This window comes from Chiloscyllium plagiosum, unplaced genomic scaffold (assembly GCF_037043375.1).
Source record: "Chiloscyllium plagiosum isolate Xiang-an unplaced genomic scaffold, Cpla_swu_hap1 HiC_scaffold_2, whole genome shotgun sequence".
In the NCBI taxonomy this organism is placed as follows: domain Eukaryota; kingdom Metazoa; phylum Chordata; class Chondrichthyes; order Orectolobiformes; family Hemiscylliidae; genus Chiloscyllium; species Chiloscyllium plagiosum.
Genome location: NW_028270140.1, coordinates 53,925,499 through 53,948,284, shown reverse-complemented (window position 1 = coordinate 53,948,284; position 22,786 = coordinate 53,925,499). Strand labels below are relative to the sequence as shown.

General features: G+C 41.4%; 1 protein-coding gene across 1 annotated transcript in view; it reads right to left on the bottom strand.

The window, feature by feature from the left end:
• Positions 1–757: 757 nt before the first annotated feature.
• LOC122562099 (leucine rich adaptor protein 1-like) overlaps positions 758–22,786 on the bottom strand; it is a 37,541-nt gene continuing 15,512 nt past the window's right edge. The window contains exon 2 of the mRNA XM_043714627.2: positions 758–4,493. Coding sequence (XP_043570562.1) covers positions 4,104–4,493 — 390 coding nt within the window. The 3' untranslated portion in view covers positions 758–4,103. The remainder of the gene's footprint in view (positions 4,494–22,786) is intronic.

Genomic DNA, 22,786 nt, shown 5'->3' with positions numbered 1-22,786 from the left:
TCCAGCATCTGCAGTCCTCACTTTCTCCTGGAACCCACTTGGAGTACTGTGAGCAGATCTGGGTACCATATCTTAGGAAGAATATACTGGTCTTGGATGGAGGCAAGTTTATGAGAATAATATCTGGACTTCAGGGGCTAAATAATGAACAGAGATTAGAGAAATTAGGTCTGTTTTCCCCAGAATTTAGGTGAGGGATAATCTGACTGAAATCTTCGAGTTACTATCAGGAAAAGATAGGGTGGATAAACATAAACTATTTTCACTAGTTGGGAATTTTAGAACTAGGGAGCGTAGTCCAAAAATTAGGTCAGACTTTCAGGAGAAATGTTAGGAAGAACTCTCTTCCACAAATAGTTTGTATTACATCAATTGTTAATTTTAAATATGAAATAGATAAAATTTTATCAAACACTGATGTTAAGGAATATGGGCCACAGTGAGGCCACAGATTATCCATGATCTAACTCAATGGTGAACAGTGTCAAGGGGGTTGAATGGCCTATTCCTGTGTTGCACGTCTACCAATGCTAATCTGTCTATAGACCTTTGAAAGACACATTTCTCAGAACTATTGGACATCAGACATAATTCATTTTTACTGGCACCTTTAATTCATGGCGAAAACGGAGGACTTGCACAATCGCATGATAGAGAGTGCAAATTTATCAACCCAAACAGATAGACTTCTAGGATTGGCATGTAACTGTAACACTGAAATGTTTTGAAACAGTTTCAAAAGTAGAATGAAGAAAGCTTATGTCACTTAGTGAAATACAGGTAATTTATTATTAAATTGACGAAGTTTGAATTTAATTCAGTTCATAAGTGACACAGTCACTTCATTGTACATTGAGACATCATTTAAAAAAAAACCTTCCATTTTCTTGTTGAAAATTTAAAATAAGTAAGACCGGTGGATGTACCTGTTTGCTAATGCACAGTGTTTCTTTTGTTTCCCTTGCAAAAACATAAATGAAAGTTTCACTATCAGTTTAAACTAGTAGTTTAAGAGTTGCTCCTTCTGGCCAAATATGGCAAATTGCACTCAAAATTCAATTGAAATTGTGCTGCGATACAACATTTTTGCAAGAATTCATTTTGCATAACTGCAAACATAAAACCATCCCCACGGGCCAGCACAATTATACAGAGTAATAGATGTAATTCTTACTCTTTGCTTCATAATACAAATTAATTCTTGATGTATTTAATCATGGTAACTTAATGCAGTTTTATTAACTCTGATGAAAATGGGTTTATTACAGCAATAAGCATGGATTAATTTAATCTATACATAGACACTAGAAAAATCAGACTGGCAATATTAACCTGAATGATCTTCACAGAATGATTTTGAGTTTCTTATATCGGTATGTTCTGGAACTGATCAGACAGCAGATTATAAGAGACTTGGCATTGAGCAATAAGACAGGATTCATTAATTATCTCAGAGTAAAGAACCCCTAGATAGAAAGGGTCACAATATAATTGATTTTTGCATCCAGATTGAAAGATAGAAGAATGAGTCTCAGATTAGTATTTAATTTAAGTAAGGGCAACTATTAGTGAATGAAAGCTGAGCTAGTTGAAGTGAACTGGCATATTAGGTGAGGAGACAGACCAATAGAGAAATAGTTGCTCACAATTAAGGGGGTATTTTAGAATACTCCTCACAAATATGTTCCTATTATAAAGAAAAAAATCCAAAATGAGATCCACCATCTGTTAACTAAATAAGTTAAGGAAAGCATAATACATAAGAAAAAGTGCACATAATTGCACCAAATACTTAGTTCATTGCACAGGATATAAAACAATAGCCGATAATGACTTGTAGATTAATCGGGAAGAAAAAATTAGAATACGAAAGGAAATTATCTAGAAATGTAAAACTGGGGAAAGGAGTTTCCACAGGTAATTTAAAGTGGAAAAGTGTAAATAATGTCACCATTGGTCCTTCACAGTGAGAATGGAAAATTAATAGTAGATAATAAGAAAATGGCAGAATGAGTAAATAATATACTTCTGTCGTCACAGTGGAGATTGCAAAAAATAAATTCCACCTATAACTGTGAATCAAGAGGTGGAAGATCAAGAGAACTTTGTAAAATTGCAATCACCAGGGAAGGGACTCTGAGTGAAGTGAGACAGCTACGAGGTGACTAAATAGACATCATAGTCAGTAGTTAAGAAAGGTGGCTAAGGAGTTCATAGATACTTTAGAACTGATTTTCTAAAATTTCAGAGATTCAGGAAAGATTTCTTCAGCCTGGTAAGTAACAAATATAATTCCTCTTTTCAAGAAGAAGGGGCAGAGAAAAGGAATGTATAAATCAATTAGTTTTTCATCTGGCATGGGGAATGTGTTATCATCATTAAGGAGAACTAGCTGGGCCCTTAGAAAACCTCAAGGTAATTGGGAAGAGTCAGCATAGTTTGATGAAAGAGAAATCATGTTTAACTGACTCTTGGAGTTCTCTGAAAAAAGTAAGATGCATTGTGGAAAAAGGGGAGCCTGTAAATGTACTACACTTGAACTTCCAGAAGGCATTTGACAAGATGTCACATAAACCATTATTGTGAAAAGTAAAGCTCATGGTGTTGGGTGTAAAATGTTAGCATTAGCAGAGAATTAACTGGGTGATAAAAAGAAAGATAAATAGGTCCTTATCTGATTAGTATGATGTGATGAGTAAAATTCCACAGGAGACTGCATTGGGGCATCACTCACCAAAATGACTTGGATGAGGGGAGCAAAGGGATAGTTCCTAAATTTTTAAGTGACATGAAAATAGGAAAATTTGGCATTTTGGAAAAGACAAAGAGGATGCAGATGGATATGCACAGGTTAAGTGAGTGGGCAAAAAATCTGGCAGACGGACCACAATGTGGGAAAATGTGAAATTGTTCACTTTGGCAGGAAGGATAAAAAAAATACTTAAATGGAGCATCACTGCAGAAGTTTGAGGTGTAGAGAGATCTAGGTGTTCTAATGCAAGAATCCCAAAAGTGAATGAGCAGGTACAACAATTCATAGAATCTCTACAGTGCACGTAGAGGCCATTCAGCCCATTGAATCTGGAGGCAGTTCAGAGGAGGTTTAATAGGTTGATATGTGGAATGAGTTGGTTGACTTGAGGATAGGTTGGCCATGCTGGATTTGTTTCCAGTAGAGTTTAGAAGAGAGTGATGATTTGACTGTTGTGTTCAAGAACCTGAATGGTTTTGCCAAGGTGAAAACTATGGATGAATATTGAACTGGGGGCACTGTTTGAAAATCAGTGGTCCCATTTAGGACAAGGAAAAGGTTTTTTTCTCTCAGAGTATGCGCTTTTGGAAATCTGCCTCAGAACTTGATGGGGGTGGGGTCATTGCATATTTTTTAGACAGATGCAAATCAAAGATTATTGGGGGGCAGCTGGGAATGTGGAATTCAAACACAAATAGATCAGCCATAATCTTATTGAATGGTGGAGCAGGCTTGAGGGCCAAATGTCTTAGATTTCACCTAATTCATATGTTTGGATGTATCCACCTGATTGTAAATAAGCACTTTTGCCAGTGTTCTTTATGCAGAAAGTAAATTAAAAGTCATTGTAAAAATGAGTTTCAAAGCAATACTGAACAATTTGTAGTTTGACTGGTGCACACGAGTCAGCTTAGTTTTCAAGGGCATTTAAAATGTGCCTGTGTGCCCAAGAAGTCAAATCAGGGTGACTGGCAGAACTTCAGATTTTTAATTAGGATTATAGGGTGCATTGAATCTTCAACTGTTACAAAGTATTAAAAACATCTTAAGCAGGATTTGTTTTGGGACCTCCTCGTTTGTGTTGAAATTACCCTGATTTTTGCACCTTTTGAAGTGGTTCCACCCAGATTATAAATTGAAATTCTACTCTTAAGTGTCAAAATAAATTTGATAACAATGTCACAAGAACTTAACATGGTATAGTTGACTTTGGGCAGTAGTGTGAAATGACTAATATCAGACCAACTGCTGTTAAACACTGTATCAGTGGGGGTGATGTATAATGAAAGGCTGAACAATAATTTCTTCCATCTGTTTGTAGACACAGAAAAATATTTTATTCTCACATAATTTATCCAAAACAATAATATCCATCATCAGAGTCATCTTTGGATTCTTTATTGATAGATTCACTGTTAAGTGAATCTGTTGTTACACATCCGTCTGAGAAGGGATCTAGGTCAGAAGGTGTGCAGTCACCTGGCAAGTCATCAGCCAGCGTGTCCAGGTAACTTCCCACTGAGATTTCATCAAGCCCATCACTGCCATCTTGCAGGCTATTCCAGCTGCCTTGGAGTGAAGGGCTCTGGCTTTCTGCCAAGCTATAGAGACTGCTCGTCAAGCTGCTCCCCCTGCTCGTCATGTTGCCTTTCTCCTCTATTATCCACTTGATCGACTCAATACCTTCATTGATGGACAATAACTGATGCATCAATTTGACATCAATTGCCCTGAGGCGAGCCTGACACAGAGTGAGAAAAATAAATCAGTTCATTACATTACTTAATGCCTCTTAAGAGTACAAACAATATACAGAAATTTCTCCGAGCCACAGCTGAAGTTTTACATAACATTTTTGACATTTTGTCATTTCAATGCTTTAAGTTTGACCTTTGTTTCCCTTTTAGTAATTTTTGGCATCATTTACAAAACAATCTTGTGGAAGTAGGACAACTTCAAACAATAATACAAAATATACAATCCACAGAGTCCGACTGTGTTTATATTCCCATAGCCACCGAATTACTGAAGAATGCATCATCTGCTGAAAGACAAATTTTATTTGAACCTATTTAATTGTGAAATGAAAAAAAATTCTGGGCCATTTGTTCAAGCTCCTGTCTGCTGGAAATAGAGCAGTAGCACCCCTCAAAAGTGTGAGGAACATTGCACTGTGACTGAGATTGTGATGTCATTTCCCCTGGGATCTGCCACTTTGTACCTGCAGTACTCTCCTTAAATCAGTTGGTCTAACCATTTAGAATGATAATAAATGCAAAAGAATCTTAAAGGCTTCTACTTGCATCAAATTGACTGGAATGTGTTCTACTCGTGTGCTTATTGGTATAAACCCTTGCATACTGAATTATAAGATTTTACCAGCACAGAAAAAAGGCCATTTGGCGCATCATGTCCACATTGGAAAATGAAAAATCACCTAGTGTAATTCCTCACCTTCTCCCTGCACATTCTACCTGTTCAAACAACCAGCAAATTCCTTTTGGAATACTCCGATTGAACTTATCTCCACCACAGGTTTTGGCAGTGCATCCCAGACCCTAACCACTCGCTGCATGAACAAATATTTTCATGTTGCCAATGTGCTCTTTACGTTGCCAACTGACCTGTGCTGATCTTCTGAAGTGCTGCATACTGCCCACGAACAAAAAAATGCAAATCATGTTTGGTCATTGTACTAACTCATCATTCCCCCCATCCTATTAATTCCACAGTCTCTCCATTCCCTACCAGGTCATCAAATGCTCCCTGCACTCCTTACTGTATAAAAAAAATCTTCTAAGGATGTTACCATGAAAGACTGATTAGTGATTACATTTGTTTTTAAGCAAGGTGCTTTATCACTTTCTTGGACAGCCAGCTCCTGGGATAAAAGAGGTAATGAGTCGGATCTTGAATTGGCCCTGGAGGCTGGAACAGGACTGTGTGGACTTTGATATTACCTCATCAAACAGGGTGGGAGAAGGTAGGTAGTCTAAAACACAGTCATCTCCAGTTCAATGTGTGCAGATATAAATGCTGGAAATTTTTTAAGGCAGGAAATCTTGCTCTGGAATGAGTGCAATTCATTTAAGCTGGCCATTTCGCCAATTCTGATGTGCTGCCTGCTCTCTTCTACAAGGAAGGGACATAATGGCTTCGGCCTGCCTTTGCTGCAAGTGCTCTGCAACCAACCATTATTCCTCACCATCTCTATGCCACAGATGTTTTGTCAACCTTCCCCCTCCCTGCACTCCTTAAACTACTGGTGACACTCACCCCAGACAGTGAATGCTGAGCCTTCCTGCAGCCTAATTAGTCAAGAATACATACTGAGGCCAAGAAATCCATCAATCAGTTGAACAAGCTTTGCTTCAAGGGGAATAGTGCTTGATTGTCAGCTCTTTCTCTCTGATCAATTCTATCAATTGGACAATGTTCAGTTACACGGATGTGTAGGATTCAATTGCTTGCAGTTTCTACTATTGATACCTTGAAGGTATGGATAATAGCAATATTTAAGTAAATAGTTTAATTGTCATTAATGTTTAGTTAACTTTTATATAAGCATAAAATTTAAACGAAGTGGAGAGTTATGAATGAATAAATAAATGAATTGAATTTAAAAAAAAATAATTTATCATATCTTATTGTTCTGATCGGGTTTGTTCATTCTGTACACAGCGTATAATTGATGAATCGGCACAGAGGTTGTGCAGCTTGACATGGAGCAGATGAAGGGAACATATGGCCAATTGAGGGGCATTATTTTGCACTACGAGTACAAGGTTCCATGGGAGGAGGTTGTAGGCTAAAGGGCTTAGTCTGGCCTGCAGGCTAAGGAGGAGAAAGTGAGGACTGCAGATGCTGGAGATCAGAGCTGAAAATGTGTTGCTGGAAAAGCGGAGCAGGTCAGGCAGCATCCAAGGAGCAGGAGAATCGTTTTGGGCATGAGCCCTTCTTCAGGAATGAGGAAAGTGTGTCCAGCAGGCTAAGATAAAGGTAGGGAGGAGGGACTTGGGGGAGGGGCGTTGGAAATGCGATAGGTGGAAGGAGGTCAAGGTGAGGGTGATAGGCTGGAGTGGGGTGGGGGCGGAGAGGTCAGGAAGAAGATTGCAGGTTAGGAAGGCAGTGCTGAGTTCGAGGGATTTGACTGAGACAAGGTGGGGGGAGGGGAAATGAGGAAACTGGAGAAATCTGAGTTCATCCCTTGTGGTTGGAGGGTTCCTAGGCGGAAGATGAGACGCTCTTCCTCCAACTGTTGTGTTGCTATGGTCTGGCGATGGAGGAGTCCAAGGACCTGCATGTCCTTGGTGGAGTGGGAGGGGGAGTTGAAGTGTTGAGCCACGGGGTGGTTGGGTTGGTTGGTCCGGGTGTCCCAGAGGTGTTCTCTGAAATGTTCCACAAGTAGGTGGCCTGTCTCCCCAATATAGAGGAGGCCACATTGGGTGCAGCGGATGCAGTAAATGATGTGTGTGGAGGTGCAGGTGAATTTGTGGCGGATATGGAAGGATCCCTTGGGGCCTTGGAGGGAAGTAAGGGGGGAGGTTTTGCATTTCTTGCGGTTGCGGGGGGAGGTACCGGGAGTGGAGGTTGGGTTGGTGGGGGGTGTGGACCTGACGAGGGAGTCACGGAGGGAGTGGTCTTTTTGAAATACTGATAGGGGAGGGGAGGGAAATATATCCCTGGTGGTGGGGTCCGTTTGGAGGTGGCAGAAATGACGACGGATGATACGATGTCTATGGAGGTTGGTGGGTGGTCGGTGGGGTTCTCTCCTGGTGGTGATTGGAGGGACGGGGCTCAAGGGCGGAGGAGCGGGAAGTGGAGGAGATGCGGTGGAGGGCATCGTCGATCACGTCTGGGGGAAATTGCGGTCTTTGAAGAAGGAGGCCATCTGGGTTGTACGGTATTGGAACTGGTCCTCCTGGAAGATGTGGCGGAGAGAAAGGAATTGGGAATATGGGATGGCGTTTTTACAGGGGGCAGGGTGGGAGGAGGTGTAGTCTAGGTAGCTGTGGGAGTCGGTTGGTTTATAGTAAATGTCCGTGTTGATTGGTCGCCAGAGATAGAAATGGAAAGATCTAGGAAGGGGAGGGAGCAGGCTAAGGAGCCAAGGGCTGTGGTTGGGCAGTGGTTAATAAATTCCAGAACTGGGGTTCTTGCTATCACACTTCTGTGGAATCTTCCTGATTCATTGAAAATTTTGCCTCAGTTTCTTGAATCTCCCCTCGACCACATCACCTGTCACTACCCTCTTTATTAGTTTGTAGCCCTGGGTAGTTTGAGAAAAAGGTTCCCACTCTAACACCACATTTTACTTACCGACACCACACAGACTGCAGTGTTTCAAGACAACAGCTCACCGATACCTTCTCAAGGATTTAAACCTGGAGTTTCTGGCCCAGAAGCAGCATCACTACCTACTGCTCCACAAGGACCTCTCTGCAGACCATTGTCTAACCAGCCTAAATCTTATGTGATACTGGCCTGACAACCCAACACTATATTTGATTTTAACCCAATTTCATGCATATTATGGTTTAGACTGGTGGATTTAAAATACCGAGAGCTGAGTGGTTTCCTAAAATCATGCAAAACTGGAAAAAATATATCAATAATAGCTTATCAGTGCTTGGAATAGCAACAAATGTAATTAGACTTTTTTAAAAAGTCTGAGTGTTAAATGATGTGAAAAAGAAATTGCATTTATATGGTGCCATTCATAGCCTCCAGATGACTTTTTTTTGCAGTCATTGCTGTAACATAAGTAATACAGCAGCCAATTTTGTGCATGGGAAGGGCCCACAAACAACATTCTGGATAATGGCTAATTACTTGGGTCTTTTTGCCATGTTGACTGACGAAGAATCACCAGGGATAACATTGCTTCTCTTCTTCAAAATAGTGTTACAAGATCTTTTATGTGTACATGACCGATGGACCTTTGTTTATCCTCTCACTTAAGAGATTACTTCCTTTAACTTTTCTGGTCAAGCTTGTAGAATAGAACTTGGAACTCACTACCTGCAGATTCTGAGACATTAGTAGTACTACCGAAACTAAAGTTGACACCATTTGTCAGGTGGAATCAATTTGAATCATTTAGATCTCGTAAGCAGTCAAAGCAGGCCATTAATTTCAGAAGAATCATCTCACACAAAGGGCCTCTATTGGACTGATTTACTTAACAATGCAACTCATTAGATTAGATTAGATTAGATTACTTACAGTGTGGAAACAGGCCCTTCGGCCCAACAAGTCCACACCGCCCCGCCGAAACGCAACCCACCCATACCCCTACATTTACCCCTTACCTAACACTACGGGCAATTTAGCATGGCCAATTCACCTGACCTGTACACCTTTGGACCGTGGGAGGAAACCGGAGCACCCGGAGGAAACCCACGCAGACACGGGGAGAATGTACAAACTCCACACAGTCAGTTGCCTGAGGCGGGAATTGAACCCGGGTCTCTGGCGCTGTGAGGCAGCAGTGCTAATCACTGTGCCACCGTGCCGCCCACATGTTTTGTAGAATATAGCAATGTATATTTAACAAATATATTACATTCAATAGACATATAAACGATTGGAAGTTTATTAGTTGGGATAATTTCCCTTTTGCTATAATGGTTGCATTCTTTTTCCCCAACAGAACTCACACTGTTGTTGGGAAAGGGAGTGGTGAATAAGCTTGAGAATATAAATTCTGTAATAGGTGGGGATTCACAACTGCAGTAAGATATCTAGTCCAGGGGGAGGTCACAGACTGTGGGAGGATTCTCTGATTGTAAGAGGGCTGGGGGGCGGTGGTTGCGTGATAAGGTTCACTTATCAGGGGCGGGTGTGAGTAGGAGGAGAACTGGGATGAAACACTCCTGCTCTTCCTGGCCCATAAGCCACTCTGGAAAATCATCCACCACTTCCACTGTTGTGTTTCCTGTGATTAGGGTGAGGCCTGGCCTGGCAATCTTAACTCACAAAGAATGGTGCAAAGTGATACCATATTAAAATATTCAGCTTAGCTCCTGGGAGACTGATACAAAACAGTCCATCTCAGTTTAAACTGCAAGTGGGAAGGCTTAAGACAGGCTGGATTTATGGCTAGACTTTTCTTGTAAATACTTACGTCTCATTTAAGTTAAACTTAGATTTTGAGGGTTAAAGTTCCCCTTGGTGCAGCAGCATCAGACATCATCTGTGAATGGCTAACAGCAGTGTTCTCATGAACTTCCAGCCCCAGCAAGTTGATGTGGAAATAGGGATTTCACTTGTTGCAGCCAAAACTTTTTTTTTGTTATCATTTTCTGTTTTTTTAACTTTTGTTTCATGTCACCTAAGGGGAAAATTCTGCTGAATGGCTCACTGAAATTGGTGCACCACCCAATTTAAAGCTAAACAGACACAAAGTTCCAAGTACAAATCCTAACATACATTGTGAACACTGGTGTTCATTGATACCTCCCTGCATTCACTAATCTTCTAGGAGCAAGTGGAGTCAGATTTGTAGGGAACTACTGTCCTGGTTTGAAAGTTGTGAGTTGATTGGTTATTGAGCAGCTGCTCTTAGAGACTATGTTATCAGCCTCAGTAATTTAAAAGAAAATGTACACTTCTAAAGTAGCACAGGGAAAGTGAAATTTCACAGGCATTGGGGAGAAAACTGATTGATCAGTGAGGGTGAAAAATTTCAACTTACTTTAGCTTACAGTTTAGAGCTAATCATACAAGAAACTTATGTTCTACCTGGCTTAAATTTTGCTTAAGAGTGATTTCATTAAAGGTACGGCAGGGGAATTCTACCCCATGTGCTGCATAGCCTGCAGCACGTGGAAAATCTTAGGTGCTCAGTGCAGTCTGGAAGGCAACACTTGCAGGTTTGTTTAGCTTGAGCTCCAGTTTTTGGAGCTTGAGTATGGCTGGAGTAATGTGGACAGCACAATTCTAGATGTGGTTGCAACCCCTTCCCTCAACATAAGGAAATGTAGCCAGAGGGCGAATGGGTCACCATCAGCCAGGAGGATGACAGGCAAGAAGTCATTAATTTAGCACTTTCTATAAAACTTTCTGTTCCCAGCTACACTATGTTATCATGTTGTCTAACTTAATATCATCACCAAACATGATAGTGTCAGAAATCAGCATGTTCAGCTACATGGTTGGCAACATTCACAAGTCTTTGATACTGAAGCAATCCATGTATAAATGTTAAAAATCACACAACACGAGGTTATAGTCCAACAGGTTTAACTGGAAGCACCAGCTTTTGGAGCGCTGCTCCTTCATCAGATGGTCCAAATCATGTATCAATGAATCATAAGTGCAGTGAGACCTGGACATTACCCAGCTCTGGGTTGGCAGTCTGCTAGTGAGATTTGTGACTCTAGTGCCAAACAATGGAAGATCTAACCATCACCTCTTGACACAGTGGCATTACCATCACCAAACTCCCCCATTATCCTCCATTTTGGGTTACTACTGACCAGGAATTGAACTGGACTAACTATATAAATATTGTGGCTATAAGAGTAAGTCTGAGGCTGGGAAAATTGTGGAGATTAACTCAACTCCTGACTCCACAAAGCATGAGCACCATCTACAATGCACAAGTCAGGAGTGTGCAGGAATACTCCCCACTTGCCTGAATGAGTACAGCTCCAACAACACTCAAAAGTGGATGTCATCTAGGACAAAGCAACCTGCTCGATTGGCATCACAGTCACAAATATTCAAACATCTACCACCGATGCTCAGTGGCAGCAGTGTGTTGTATGTTTTCTTCCTCAGATATTTCCTCACCTACGTATCTCTTTTAGAATGCTGCATACAATTCTGATTGCCCTGCTATAGAAAGAATGATGTTAAACTTGAGAGGGTGCAGAAACGATTCACAAGGATGTTGCTAGGACTGAAGGGTTTGAATTACACGGAGAGGCTGAATAGGGTGGTGTTTTTGTCTCTGGAGCATGGGAAGCTGAGGGGGTGACCTTATACAGGTTTATAAAATTATGAGGGGCATAGATTGGGTGAATAGACAAGCTCTTTTTCCTCGAGTGGGGGAGTCCAAAACTAGAGGTATAGGTTTAAGGTGAGGGGAAAAGATTTAAAAAGGATCTGACGGTTAATGTTTTCATGCAGAGGGTGGTGCATGATATGGAACAAGCTGCCAGAGGAAGTGCTGGAGGCGAGTCCAATTCCAACACTTAAAGGACATCTGAATGGGTATATGAACAGAAATTATTTAGAGGAGCATGGGCCACATTCTGCCAAATGGGCAGATTGGGATGTCTGGTTAGTGTAGACAAGTTGCACTGAAGGGTCTGTTTCCATACTGTCTGACTCTATGACTCTAAGTCAGGAAAGTCCCAGACTGCATCTCACTCAAAGACAGATTTTTTTGTTTTTCACATAGTTCGAGTAAACGATTTTGGGGGAATGGGGGTGATGTAGCTTATATTAAGAGGGAGTTGAAAGTGAAGGAGAACAATAGTGGTACGAAACATATTAGTGAGGTTACAGAAAGGCATTTCTGCAGCCATATATATGACTCCAGGATGTGTTGCCTCTCTAGGGTCAGTCTCAACCATGTGACTGAACAGCTGCACGGCATTCTCAAAGGAGGGGGTGAACGGTTAGAGATTGTGCTTCAAAATAGGACCAACAACATAGGGAGAAAAAGGGATTAGGTTCTGCAGCAAGAATTTGTCAGAATAACTGATTAAAATGCAAGACCTCTTTTATGGATTTCTCTCAATGCGACATGCTAGTGACCATTGAAATGGGGGAAAGCACAGATGAATGTGTGGCTGAAGATTTAGAGCAGGAAATTTAGATTCTTTTAAATTTATTGACTTTAGATTCCTGGATTACACAGTCTGGGGAAGGTAGGACATTTAAAAGTCTGATAGTTTACACTTTAACTAAAATGGAACATAGATATTTCTGGTTTGCTTGTGCGGTTTGGCAGGGGTGTGGGTCATTGAGTACAAGTACAATTGGGGGTTAGGCATAGACAAATATAGAAGGAAAAAACAAGTAGTCTGGAAAACAGAGTGTACAAGGTTCAGTTAAGGCACAAGTGAGCAGGACAAGGCTGGAAGGCATTTATTTTAACGTTGGAGTCTTGTGAGTAAGGCAGGTGAGTTGAGTGTGTTGATTGACATAAGACGTGTGGGCTGTGATATCATTACTATCAAGGAGACATGGCTGAGGGAGGGGCAGGACTGGCAGCTCAATATTCCATGGTATAAAATTTTCAGGCAAGTTAGGGAGCACTATAAAAGATGAGGTGATATGGCAATATTGATAAAGGAGCCAATTGCTGCACTAAGAAGGGATGATACGCTGAATGGCTTTTCATTTGAGGCCATATGGATCAAATTTAAAACAAAAAGGGGGTAATCGAATTGTTAGGAGTGTACTGTCAACCTCCAAACAGTGAGAGATGAAAGAGCAGATATACAGGCAAATTTCAGAAGTGCAAAAATAATTGGGAAATAATAGTAGGGGATTCAACTTCTCTAAAATTAATCAGGATACACAAAGTGTGAACGGCTTAGAGAGGCCAGAAATTTTAAAATGTGCCCAGGATAACATTTTCAGACTGCTGTAGAAATTCCCACAAGAGAACTGGCCCTAACTTTAGGGAATAATACAAGGCAAATGGAAAAAGTGTCAGTGGAGTCAGTGATGGCGACAATAATTTTAAGATTTCAGTTATTGAAGGAACACATAAAAAATGACAGAAATAAAGCTTTATAATTGGCTCAGGTTGATTTTAATATGATAAAAATCTGACCAAAGCGGGCTGGGATAAATTACTTGTCAAAAAATCTGCATCAGGACAGTCATTCAAAGAATAAATAGTGAAAGTGCATGTCCAACATGTTCATGTAAAAGTAAGGCATACAACCCAACTAATAAGAGAATGGATGTCACGGGATGTACAGGATTGGATAAGGAAAGAAAGAGAAGCTTACACCATATACCAAAGCAGTGGATGCCCTACATGAGTATACGGAGTACGGTGGGAGGGGGGGGGGGGGCTACTTATAAAAAAAATTAGGAGAGTGAAGGGGGGGTATGAAAAAGTACTGGTAGGTAAAATAAAAGAAATTCTGAAGGGATTTTATAAGCATATTATGGGAACAAGGATGCAGGAGTATCTTGCATCTGCATTCACTGTGGAAAAGTATGATGTAGGCCTGGATTCAGAAAGAGGACCATGAAAGTTTTGAAAAAGTTAGCATTGAGAGGGAAGAGGTATTAGTGGCTTTAGCAGGTTTAAAATTGGATAGTCCCTTGGCCCAGATGGATTTATCCCAGGCTGCCATGGGGAGGCAAGGAAGGAGACTGTAGGGCTTCTGACATTAGTTTTCAAATCTTCTCTGGCTACAGAAGGGGTACCAGGGGACTCGAGGTCAGTAATATTTACAAAGGTTCAAGGTCAGAAGTCACACGACACTAGGTTAAAATCCAACAAGTTTATTTGAAAGCACAAGCTTTCAGACTGCTGCATCTTCGAGAAATGAAGTGCAGAGAAGCATATAGACACAGAATTTGTAGCAGAGAGATCAAAAGATCATATGAATGGTGTGAGTGCGATGTCAACAGGTTGAATAATAAGTCTCTGCAGATGATCGAAAGTGTCAGATGGTGTGAGTAAAATTTGATAATCTGAAGAGACTTATTATTCAACCTGTCGACACTCCACTCACCATTTGTATGATCTCTGTGCTATAAATTCTGTGCCTATGTGCCTCTCTGCACTTCACCTGATGAAGGTGCAGCATTCAATAAGCTTGTGATTTTGAATAAACCTGTTGGACTATAATCTGGTGTTGTGTGACTTCTAACCTTGTCCACTCCATTCCAACACCAGCACCTCCATACGAAGATTCAGCTAGAGAGATGGGTGGCTGTCAGGAGAAGCAGGCAGGTAGTGCAGGAGTCTCCTGTGGCTATTCCCCTCTCTAACAGGTATACCATTTTAGATACTGTTGGGGATGGGGGTAGCCTCTCAGAGGAGTATAACATCAGTAGCCAGGCATGTGGCACCACAATTAGCTCTGCTGTCCAGCAAGATCCAAGTGAGTGACAGTGGTCGGAGGCATGCTACTTAGGGGCATAGGCAGGCATTTCTGTGGCCGCATTCGAGACTCCAGGATGGTGTGTTGCCTCCCTAGTGCCAGGGTCAAGGACATCTCTGAGCAGTTCCATGGAATTCTTAAGGGGAAAGGTGAGCAGCCAGAGGACGCTGTACACATTGGTATCAATAACATAGGTAAAAAGAGAGCTGCAGAGTGAATACAGAGAGTTAGGAAAGAGGCTGAAAAGCAGGCCCTTGAGAGTAGAAATCTCTGGGTTACTAACAGTGCCATATGCTAGTGAGGCAAGGAATAGAAAGATAGGAGAGATAAATGAGTGACTAAGGAGCTGGTGCAAGAGGGGTGTGTTGCATCTAAACTGGAAGGGAACCAATGTCCTCGCAGGGAGGATCACTAGTGCTACTCAGAAGGGTTTAAACTATAGTGGCAGAGGGGCTGGGAACCAGAGCAGCAGGTCAGCAAGTGGAGGGATTGAGTGGGAGGTAGATGTTGGGACCGATAAGTTAGAAAGGAAGGACAGGCAGAGACAGACAAATGAATGTGATGGTATGAATGGGCTGAGGTGAGCTTATATCAACTCGAGGAGTATTATAGGTAAGGCAGAAGAGACTGGATCAGTACATGGGACTATGATGTTGTGACCATTACAAAGGCTTGGTTGAGAGAGGGACAGGACTGGCTGCTCAGTGTTCTAGGGTTTTGTATGTTTTGGATGAGATAGAGAGGAAGCTAAAAGAGGTGGAGGAGTTGCATTACTAATGAGGGAGAATGTCACATCTTCATGCAGAGAGGACATACTGGATAATAGGTCCTCCCAATTAACACTCACTAGCTCCTGCCTAATACTGACATAATGTGCCCTTCCCAATTTAGTACCTTCCCGCAATGTTCTGACTTATCCTGATTCATAGCTATCTTAAAACGTAAGGAGTGGTCATCACTTTTTCAAAATGCTCTCCCACTGAAGTGTCAGACACCTGGCCAGTCTCATTAGCCAATACAAGGCCCAGTAGCGCCCGTCCTCTACTTGGACTATCAATATACTGTTTCAAGAAATCTTCTTTGATGCACTAAACAAGTTCTCCCCCATCTGAGTCTCTTTCTCTAAGAGAGTCCCAGTCAATATTGCTTCTCAACCATCAATGTGAAACTCACCGGTCTATAGTTTCCTGGATTATCCCTATTTCCCTTCTTGAGCAGACAAACAACATTAACTACTCGCCAGATAATCCAGGAAACTAGGGACCGGTGAGTCTCACATTGGTGGTTGAGAAGCTATTGGAAAGAATTCTTAGGGATAGGGAAAAGCATGACTGAAATAGGGACAGTCAACAAGGTTGTGGGTGCAGCATGTCATGTCTAACTAAACTGATTGAGGTTTTTGAGGAGGTGAAAAAGGTGATCAATGAGGATAGACCAGTGGATGTTGGCTATGTGGATTTTAGTAAGGCTTTCCACAAGGTCCTTCATAGTAGAAGATTAGATGCATGGGATCCATGGTAACTTGGCTGCATAGATTCAGGGTAGGTTTGTCCATAGAATGCAAAGAACAGTGGTGGAAGGGTATTTTTCAGCTGGAGGTATGTGACTAGTGGTGTTCTGCAGAGATCTGTAATGGGTCCTCTGCTGTATGTGATATATATGTCTGGCTTTTATTGGTAGAGGAATTGAGTTCCGGAGTCCTGAGGTCATGATGCAGTTGTATAAGACTCTGGTGCGGCCGCATCTGGAATATTGTGTGCAGTTTTGGTCGCCATACTATAGGAAGGATGTGGAGGCACTGGAACGGGTGCAGAGGAGGTTTACCAGGATGTTGCCTGGTATGGAAGGAAGATCGTATGAGGAAAGATTGAGACACTTGGGGCTGTTTTCATTAGAGAAAAGAAGGTTTAGGGGTGACTTGATTGAGGTGTACAAGATGATTAGGGGGTTAGATAGGGTTGACAGTGTGAACCTTTTCCCGCGTATGGAGTCGGGTATTACAAGGGGGCATAGCTTTAAATTAAGGGGGGGTAGATATAGGACTGAAGTTAGGGGTAGGTTCTTCACTCAGCGAGTCGTAAGTTCATGGAATGCCCTGCCAGTAGCAGTGGTGGACTCTCCCTCTTTATGGGCATTTAAGCGGGCATTGGATAGGTATATGGAGGATAGTGGGTTAGTATAGGTTAGGTGGGCTTGGATCGGTGCAACATCGAGGGCCAAAGGGCCTGTACTGCGCTGTATTCTTCTATGTTCTATGTTCTATGTTCTATATATAAATGATTGGATGAAAATAGACGGATGGATTAGTACGTTTGCAGATGATACAAAGAAGGGTGGAATTGTGGATAGTGTAGAAGGTTGTCAAAGGATATAGTGTGATATAGACCAGTTGCAGATATGGGCAGAAAAATGGCAGATTGCGTTTATGCCGCGTAAGTGTGAGGTACTGCACTTTGGGAGATCAAATGTTAAGGAAAGATATACAGTTAATGACAGGACCGTGAACAGCAATGATGTATAGAGGGATCTTGGGGTTCAAGTCCAAAACTTCCAGAAAGCGGTCATGCAAGTAGATAGGGTAGTAAAGAAAGTATATGGTATGCTTGCCTTTATTGGTCAGGGAATTGAGTACAAGAGCCAGGATATCATGCATAAGGCTTTGATTCGGCCACACCTTAGAGTACTGTGTTCAGTTCTGGCCACAACAATACAGGAAGGATGTGGAGGCTTTGGAGAGAGTGCAGAAGAGGTTTACCAGGATGTTGCTTAGATTAGAGAGTATGAGGAGGAGAGGGTAGAAAAACACAGATTGTTTTCTCTGAAGCAGCAGAGGCTGAGGGGAGATTTGATAGAAGTTTAGAAAGTTATGAGATGCCTGGATAGGATTGATGGTCAGATTCTCTTTGCCAGAGTTGTAAGGTCTAATTCTAGGGGACATGTATTAAGAGGGGAAAAGTTCAAAGGAGATGTGAGGGGCAACGTTTTTACACACAGAGTGATAGGGATTTGGAATATGCTACCAAGGGTGGTTGTGGAGGCAGATACGATAGGGTTATTTAAGGGACTTTTAGATAAGCATATGAGTATGCAATGAATGACGGGACATGGACCAAGGGCAGGCAGAAGGGATTAGTTTAATTTGGCATCAGTTTCGGCACAACATGGTGGGCCTAGGGGCCCATTCCTGTGCTGTACAGTTCAATGTTCTATGTTCTGAGGTTGATAGGGATGAACTAGGCATCTACAGGTTAGTGAGATAACATCTGTGGTAGGGAAGCTATTGGGGAAAATCTGACGGGTAGAATTAATCTCCATTTGGAGAGGCAAGAATTAATCAAGGATAGTCAGCATGGCTTTGTCAGGGAGAGAACATACATAAATTTTGTTTTGAGGTAACTAGGTGTGTAGATGAAGCCAATGTAGTCAATGTAGTCTACATGGACTTCAGTAAGGTTTTTGGCAAGATGTTACATAGGAGAACGACCACGATGGTAGGAGTCTGTGGGATCTAATTTGACAAATAGAAATCAAAATTAACTTAGTGGCAAAAGGCAAAGGCTAATGATTGAAAGGATTTTTTTGTGACTAGTTGCCACACTATAAGGAGGATGTGATTGCACCACAGAGGGTGCAGAAGAGATTCAGCAGGATGGGCCACAAAGTTCAGTGGTCACTTGTTGTTTTCTGTCCACATTAATGATCTGGACATGAATGTAGCAGGTATAATCAGTGAGCTTGCAGAAGATACAAAAAATAGTGCTGTGGTAAATAGCAATATGGAAAGCCTTAAACTACAGGATGAAATAAATTAGCTGGTTAGATGGGCTGATTAGTGGCAAATGGCATTTAATCCTGAAAAGTGTAAAGTGATGTATTTGAGGAGGACTAACAAGGCAAGTGAGTACACATTGAATGGTAGAATCTTAGGAAGTACAGAGGATCAGAGTGACCATGGTGTGTATTTCCATAGATTTTGAACACATATGGAATATTTGCCTTTATTAGACAAGGCATTGAGTACAAGAGCACGGAGTTATGATGGGACAAAATCAGAAATTACTGGAGAAAAACTCAGTCGATCTGGTAGCATCTTTGGAGAAAGAAGCATAGCTAATGTCTTGATTCCAGCAACCGTTGGGTGGCACAGTTGTTAGCACTGCTGCCTCACAGCGCCAGGGACCCGGGTTCAATTCCTGCCTTGGGTCACTGTCCATGTGGAGTTTGCACATTCTCTCTGTGTGGGTTTCCTCCCACAATCCAAAGATGTGCAGGTCAGGTGAATTGGCCATGCTAAATTGCCTGTAGTGTTAGGTGCATTAGTCAGGGGCAAATATAGGGTAGGAGAATGGGTCTGGGTGGGTTACTCTTCAGAGGGTCAGTGTGGACTTGTTGGGCTGAAAGGCCTGTTTCCATACTATAAGAATCTAATCCATCTTGAGTTCTGACAAAAGACAACTGAACTTGAAAAGTTAACTCTGATTACTGAGCTCCTCTAGCGTTTATTTTTATTCTTTCAAATTTCCAACATTCACATCTCTGTTTTATTTTATACGTTATGTTGGAGCTCAATATAATGTTAGTTAGCTTACAGCTGGAGTACTGTGTACGTGCTAGTTGCCACACTATAGGAAGGATGTTACTGCACCACAAGATGGTGCAGAGGAGATTCAGTCGGACGTTAAGTGGGCTGGAGCAATTCAGCTATGAAGACAGACGAGAGAGGCTGAGGTTGGGTTCCTTCGAGCTGAGAAGGCTGAGGGGGCTCTATTGAGGTGTACAAAATTATAAGGGGCATAAGCAAGGATAGATGAGAAGCAACCTTCCCCTGCAGAGGGGTAAATAACAAGGGTAAAGATTTAAGGTAAATGATAGGAGATTTAGAACTATTTAGGGACAGGATTTTTCACTCAGAGGATGAGAGGTATCTGGAATTCACCCCTGATAGGGTGCTCAAGTCAGGAAACATCAAAATATTTAAGTAGTATTTAGATGAACACTTGAAGTGCTATAGTATACAAGGCTATGGGTAAAGGTCAGGAAAATGAAATTTGAGTAGATAGCTGTTTCATGACTGGCGTGTATGTAATGGAGCAAACCATACCTGTCCTAATCAGTATGTTCAAGGCTAAAATCTAAATGGAGAGAGTCTGCTGACACCAACCATTTGATGACAAATTCTGACTGTGCATGCTCACCTCCACTTTCGGAGATGCCGGTGTTGGACTGGGGTGTACAAAGTTAAAAATCACACAACACCAGGTTATAGTCCAACAGGTTTAATTGGAAGCACACTAGCTTTCGGAGTGACACTCCTTCATCAGGTGATTGTCACCTGATGAAGGAGTGTCGCTCCGAAAGCTAGCGTGCTTCCAATTAAACCTGTTGGATTATAACCTGGTGTTGTGTGATTTTTAACTTTGTACACCTCCACTTTGTTTTAGATCTGTATGTGTAATGTGTAAATTGATTCTTAATAATTAAAATAATTCTATTTCATTTACATTTGTTTCATTACCCATTATTGATTTTACCCCTACTTTCAAGCGTTTGTTAAGGTTTTATCACAGGTTGTTTCAGAGATTTCACTGCAATTGCACATGCTCCTAGGTATCAGTAAATAAGCCAGTTAAGTATTTTGAATACACAGATGCTTGACAATATACTATTATTATCTCTACATGTTATGTCACTCCATCCTTTGAAAGTAGAGAAGGTGCCTGATTCATTGGAGTACAGTCATTTGAAATGTGATGTCCGTCCAGCAATCCTGTCCAGGCTAGCTTGAAACACAGTATTTAAAAGTTGTGCTGAATGGTTCCTCACCTTTTTGGCTGTTCTACATATAAAATGCACTGGGAATTCATCATGGTTTCATTTGTTCATTCCCCATATTCCTTTCTACACCAAAGCAACAGCTGTCAGGCAAAGTTTTATATAATTACAGAGTTATTTCTCCTGAAGCAATACAAGAATGGACCATTATGGTTTAGCTGTAATAAACATTACTTCAAATAATTGGTCTCAACATATTGAACTAAATATAAAAAGAAATATCTTTGTTTCACCAGAGCTAAGGCAGGTCACTGTCTAAATGCACAGATCCAAGATAGAAGTTTATATTATATTGATAACAATGTTCCAGTGGGAGTGAGGATGGATGAATGTTCTGGCATTTTAGCTGATTGCCAAATATAATCAGTGTGGTTTTGTGCAGAACCTCCCATTCAAAGGGTGTGGCAGAGTTCATGCTAGGGTGGATTTTAAGGATTATGTGTAGTTTATAGGCTTGATAATATTCTCTCAATCTATGTTTTTCATGTTCCTAATAAATGTGTACATATGAAAGCTTTAAGTGTTGAGCTTCCTGAAAGGTTAACATTTTTTATGCATTTGTACTCTAAATATGTTAGATTATCAGTTGAATAATTGATGACATGTCTTACCATGTACTAAGGTATCAAGGTACACATACAACTAAGTTAAAATGTTTTATACAGTAATGTAAGAGAAATCATTGAAATTTTCTGAGTGGCATTATTTTTATTCACATAGAACAAAGAACAGCTCAACAATAGGCCCTTTAGCCTACGATGACTGCGTCAACACAAAATGCTTTTCTAAATTAAAATCTTTTGCCTCTACATGTATCCCCCATGCGCTGCCAATTCGTGTATCTGTCAAGATGCCTCTTAAGCATTGCTATTGTATCTGCTTCCACTCCCTCCACTGGCCATGCATTCCAGGCACTTGCCAACCTCTGTAAATTAACTTGCCTCTCGCATACCGTCTAAGCTTTCTGCTTTTGCTTTCAACCTACGTTTCCAAATAATTGACATTTCTACTCTGAGAAAAAGATTCCAACTATCCATTCTATCCATGCCTCTCATAACTTTGAAAACCTCTATCAGGTCACTCCTCAGCCTTCGACATTCAAGTGAAAAACAAACCAAGTTTGTCCAATCTCACCTCATAGCTAATACCCTCCAAATCAGGCAACATCCCAGTAAAACCTTTCTGTACCATCTCCAAAGCCTCTATACCCTTTTGGTAGCGAGACAATCAGAACGCTACACAATGTTCCAAATATAGCCTAACTAAAGTTCTATCCAATTGCATCATGACTTGCCTATTGTTATACTCCACACCCCATCCAATGAAGGCAAGCATGGCATATGCTTTCCTGACCACCTTATCCACTTGTGTTCCCAGATTAACTAAACTATGAACGTGTACACCAAGATCCCTCTATATGTTAATGTTTCTAAGGGTTCTTCCAAATACAGTATACTTCCCTCCTGCATTAGACATTCCAGCATAAATCCCATCTGCCATTTCTCACCCAAATCTCCAGCCAATCGATATCCTGTGACAATCATCCTCATTCACCGCAGTTCTCCCAATCCTTCTGCCATCTGCAACCTTACTAATCAGACCACCCACATTCTCTTCCAAATCATTTATATATATAAAATCACAAACAACAGAGATCCCAGTACTGATACCTGTGGAACACCACTGGTCACAGATCTCTAGTCAAAGGAAACACCTTCCACTGTTACTCTCTGTCTTCTATGACCAAGCCAGTTCAGTATCTATCTTATCAGCTCACTGTGAATCCCACACATTTTCACCTTCTGTATCAGCCTACAATGAGGAACTTTGTCAAAGGCCTTGCCTATGTCCATGTAGACAACAGGGATGACATGATGGCTCAGTGGTTAGCACTGCTGCCTCACAGCACTATGGACCTGGGTTTGTTTCCGCCAACAGGTGACTGTGTGGAGTTTACACATTCTCCCCATGTCTCTATGAGTGATCTGGTTTCTTCCCACAGATTAGGTGGATTGGCCGTGCTAAATTGTCCATAATGTCCAGAGACTGCAGTATTACAGGGTTTGGGTGGAGGGTGGATTTTGGTGGGACGCTCTTTTCAGGGACAGTGTGGACC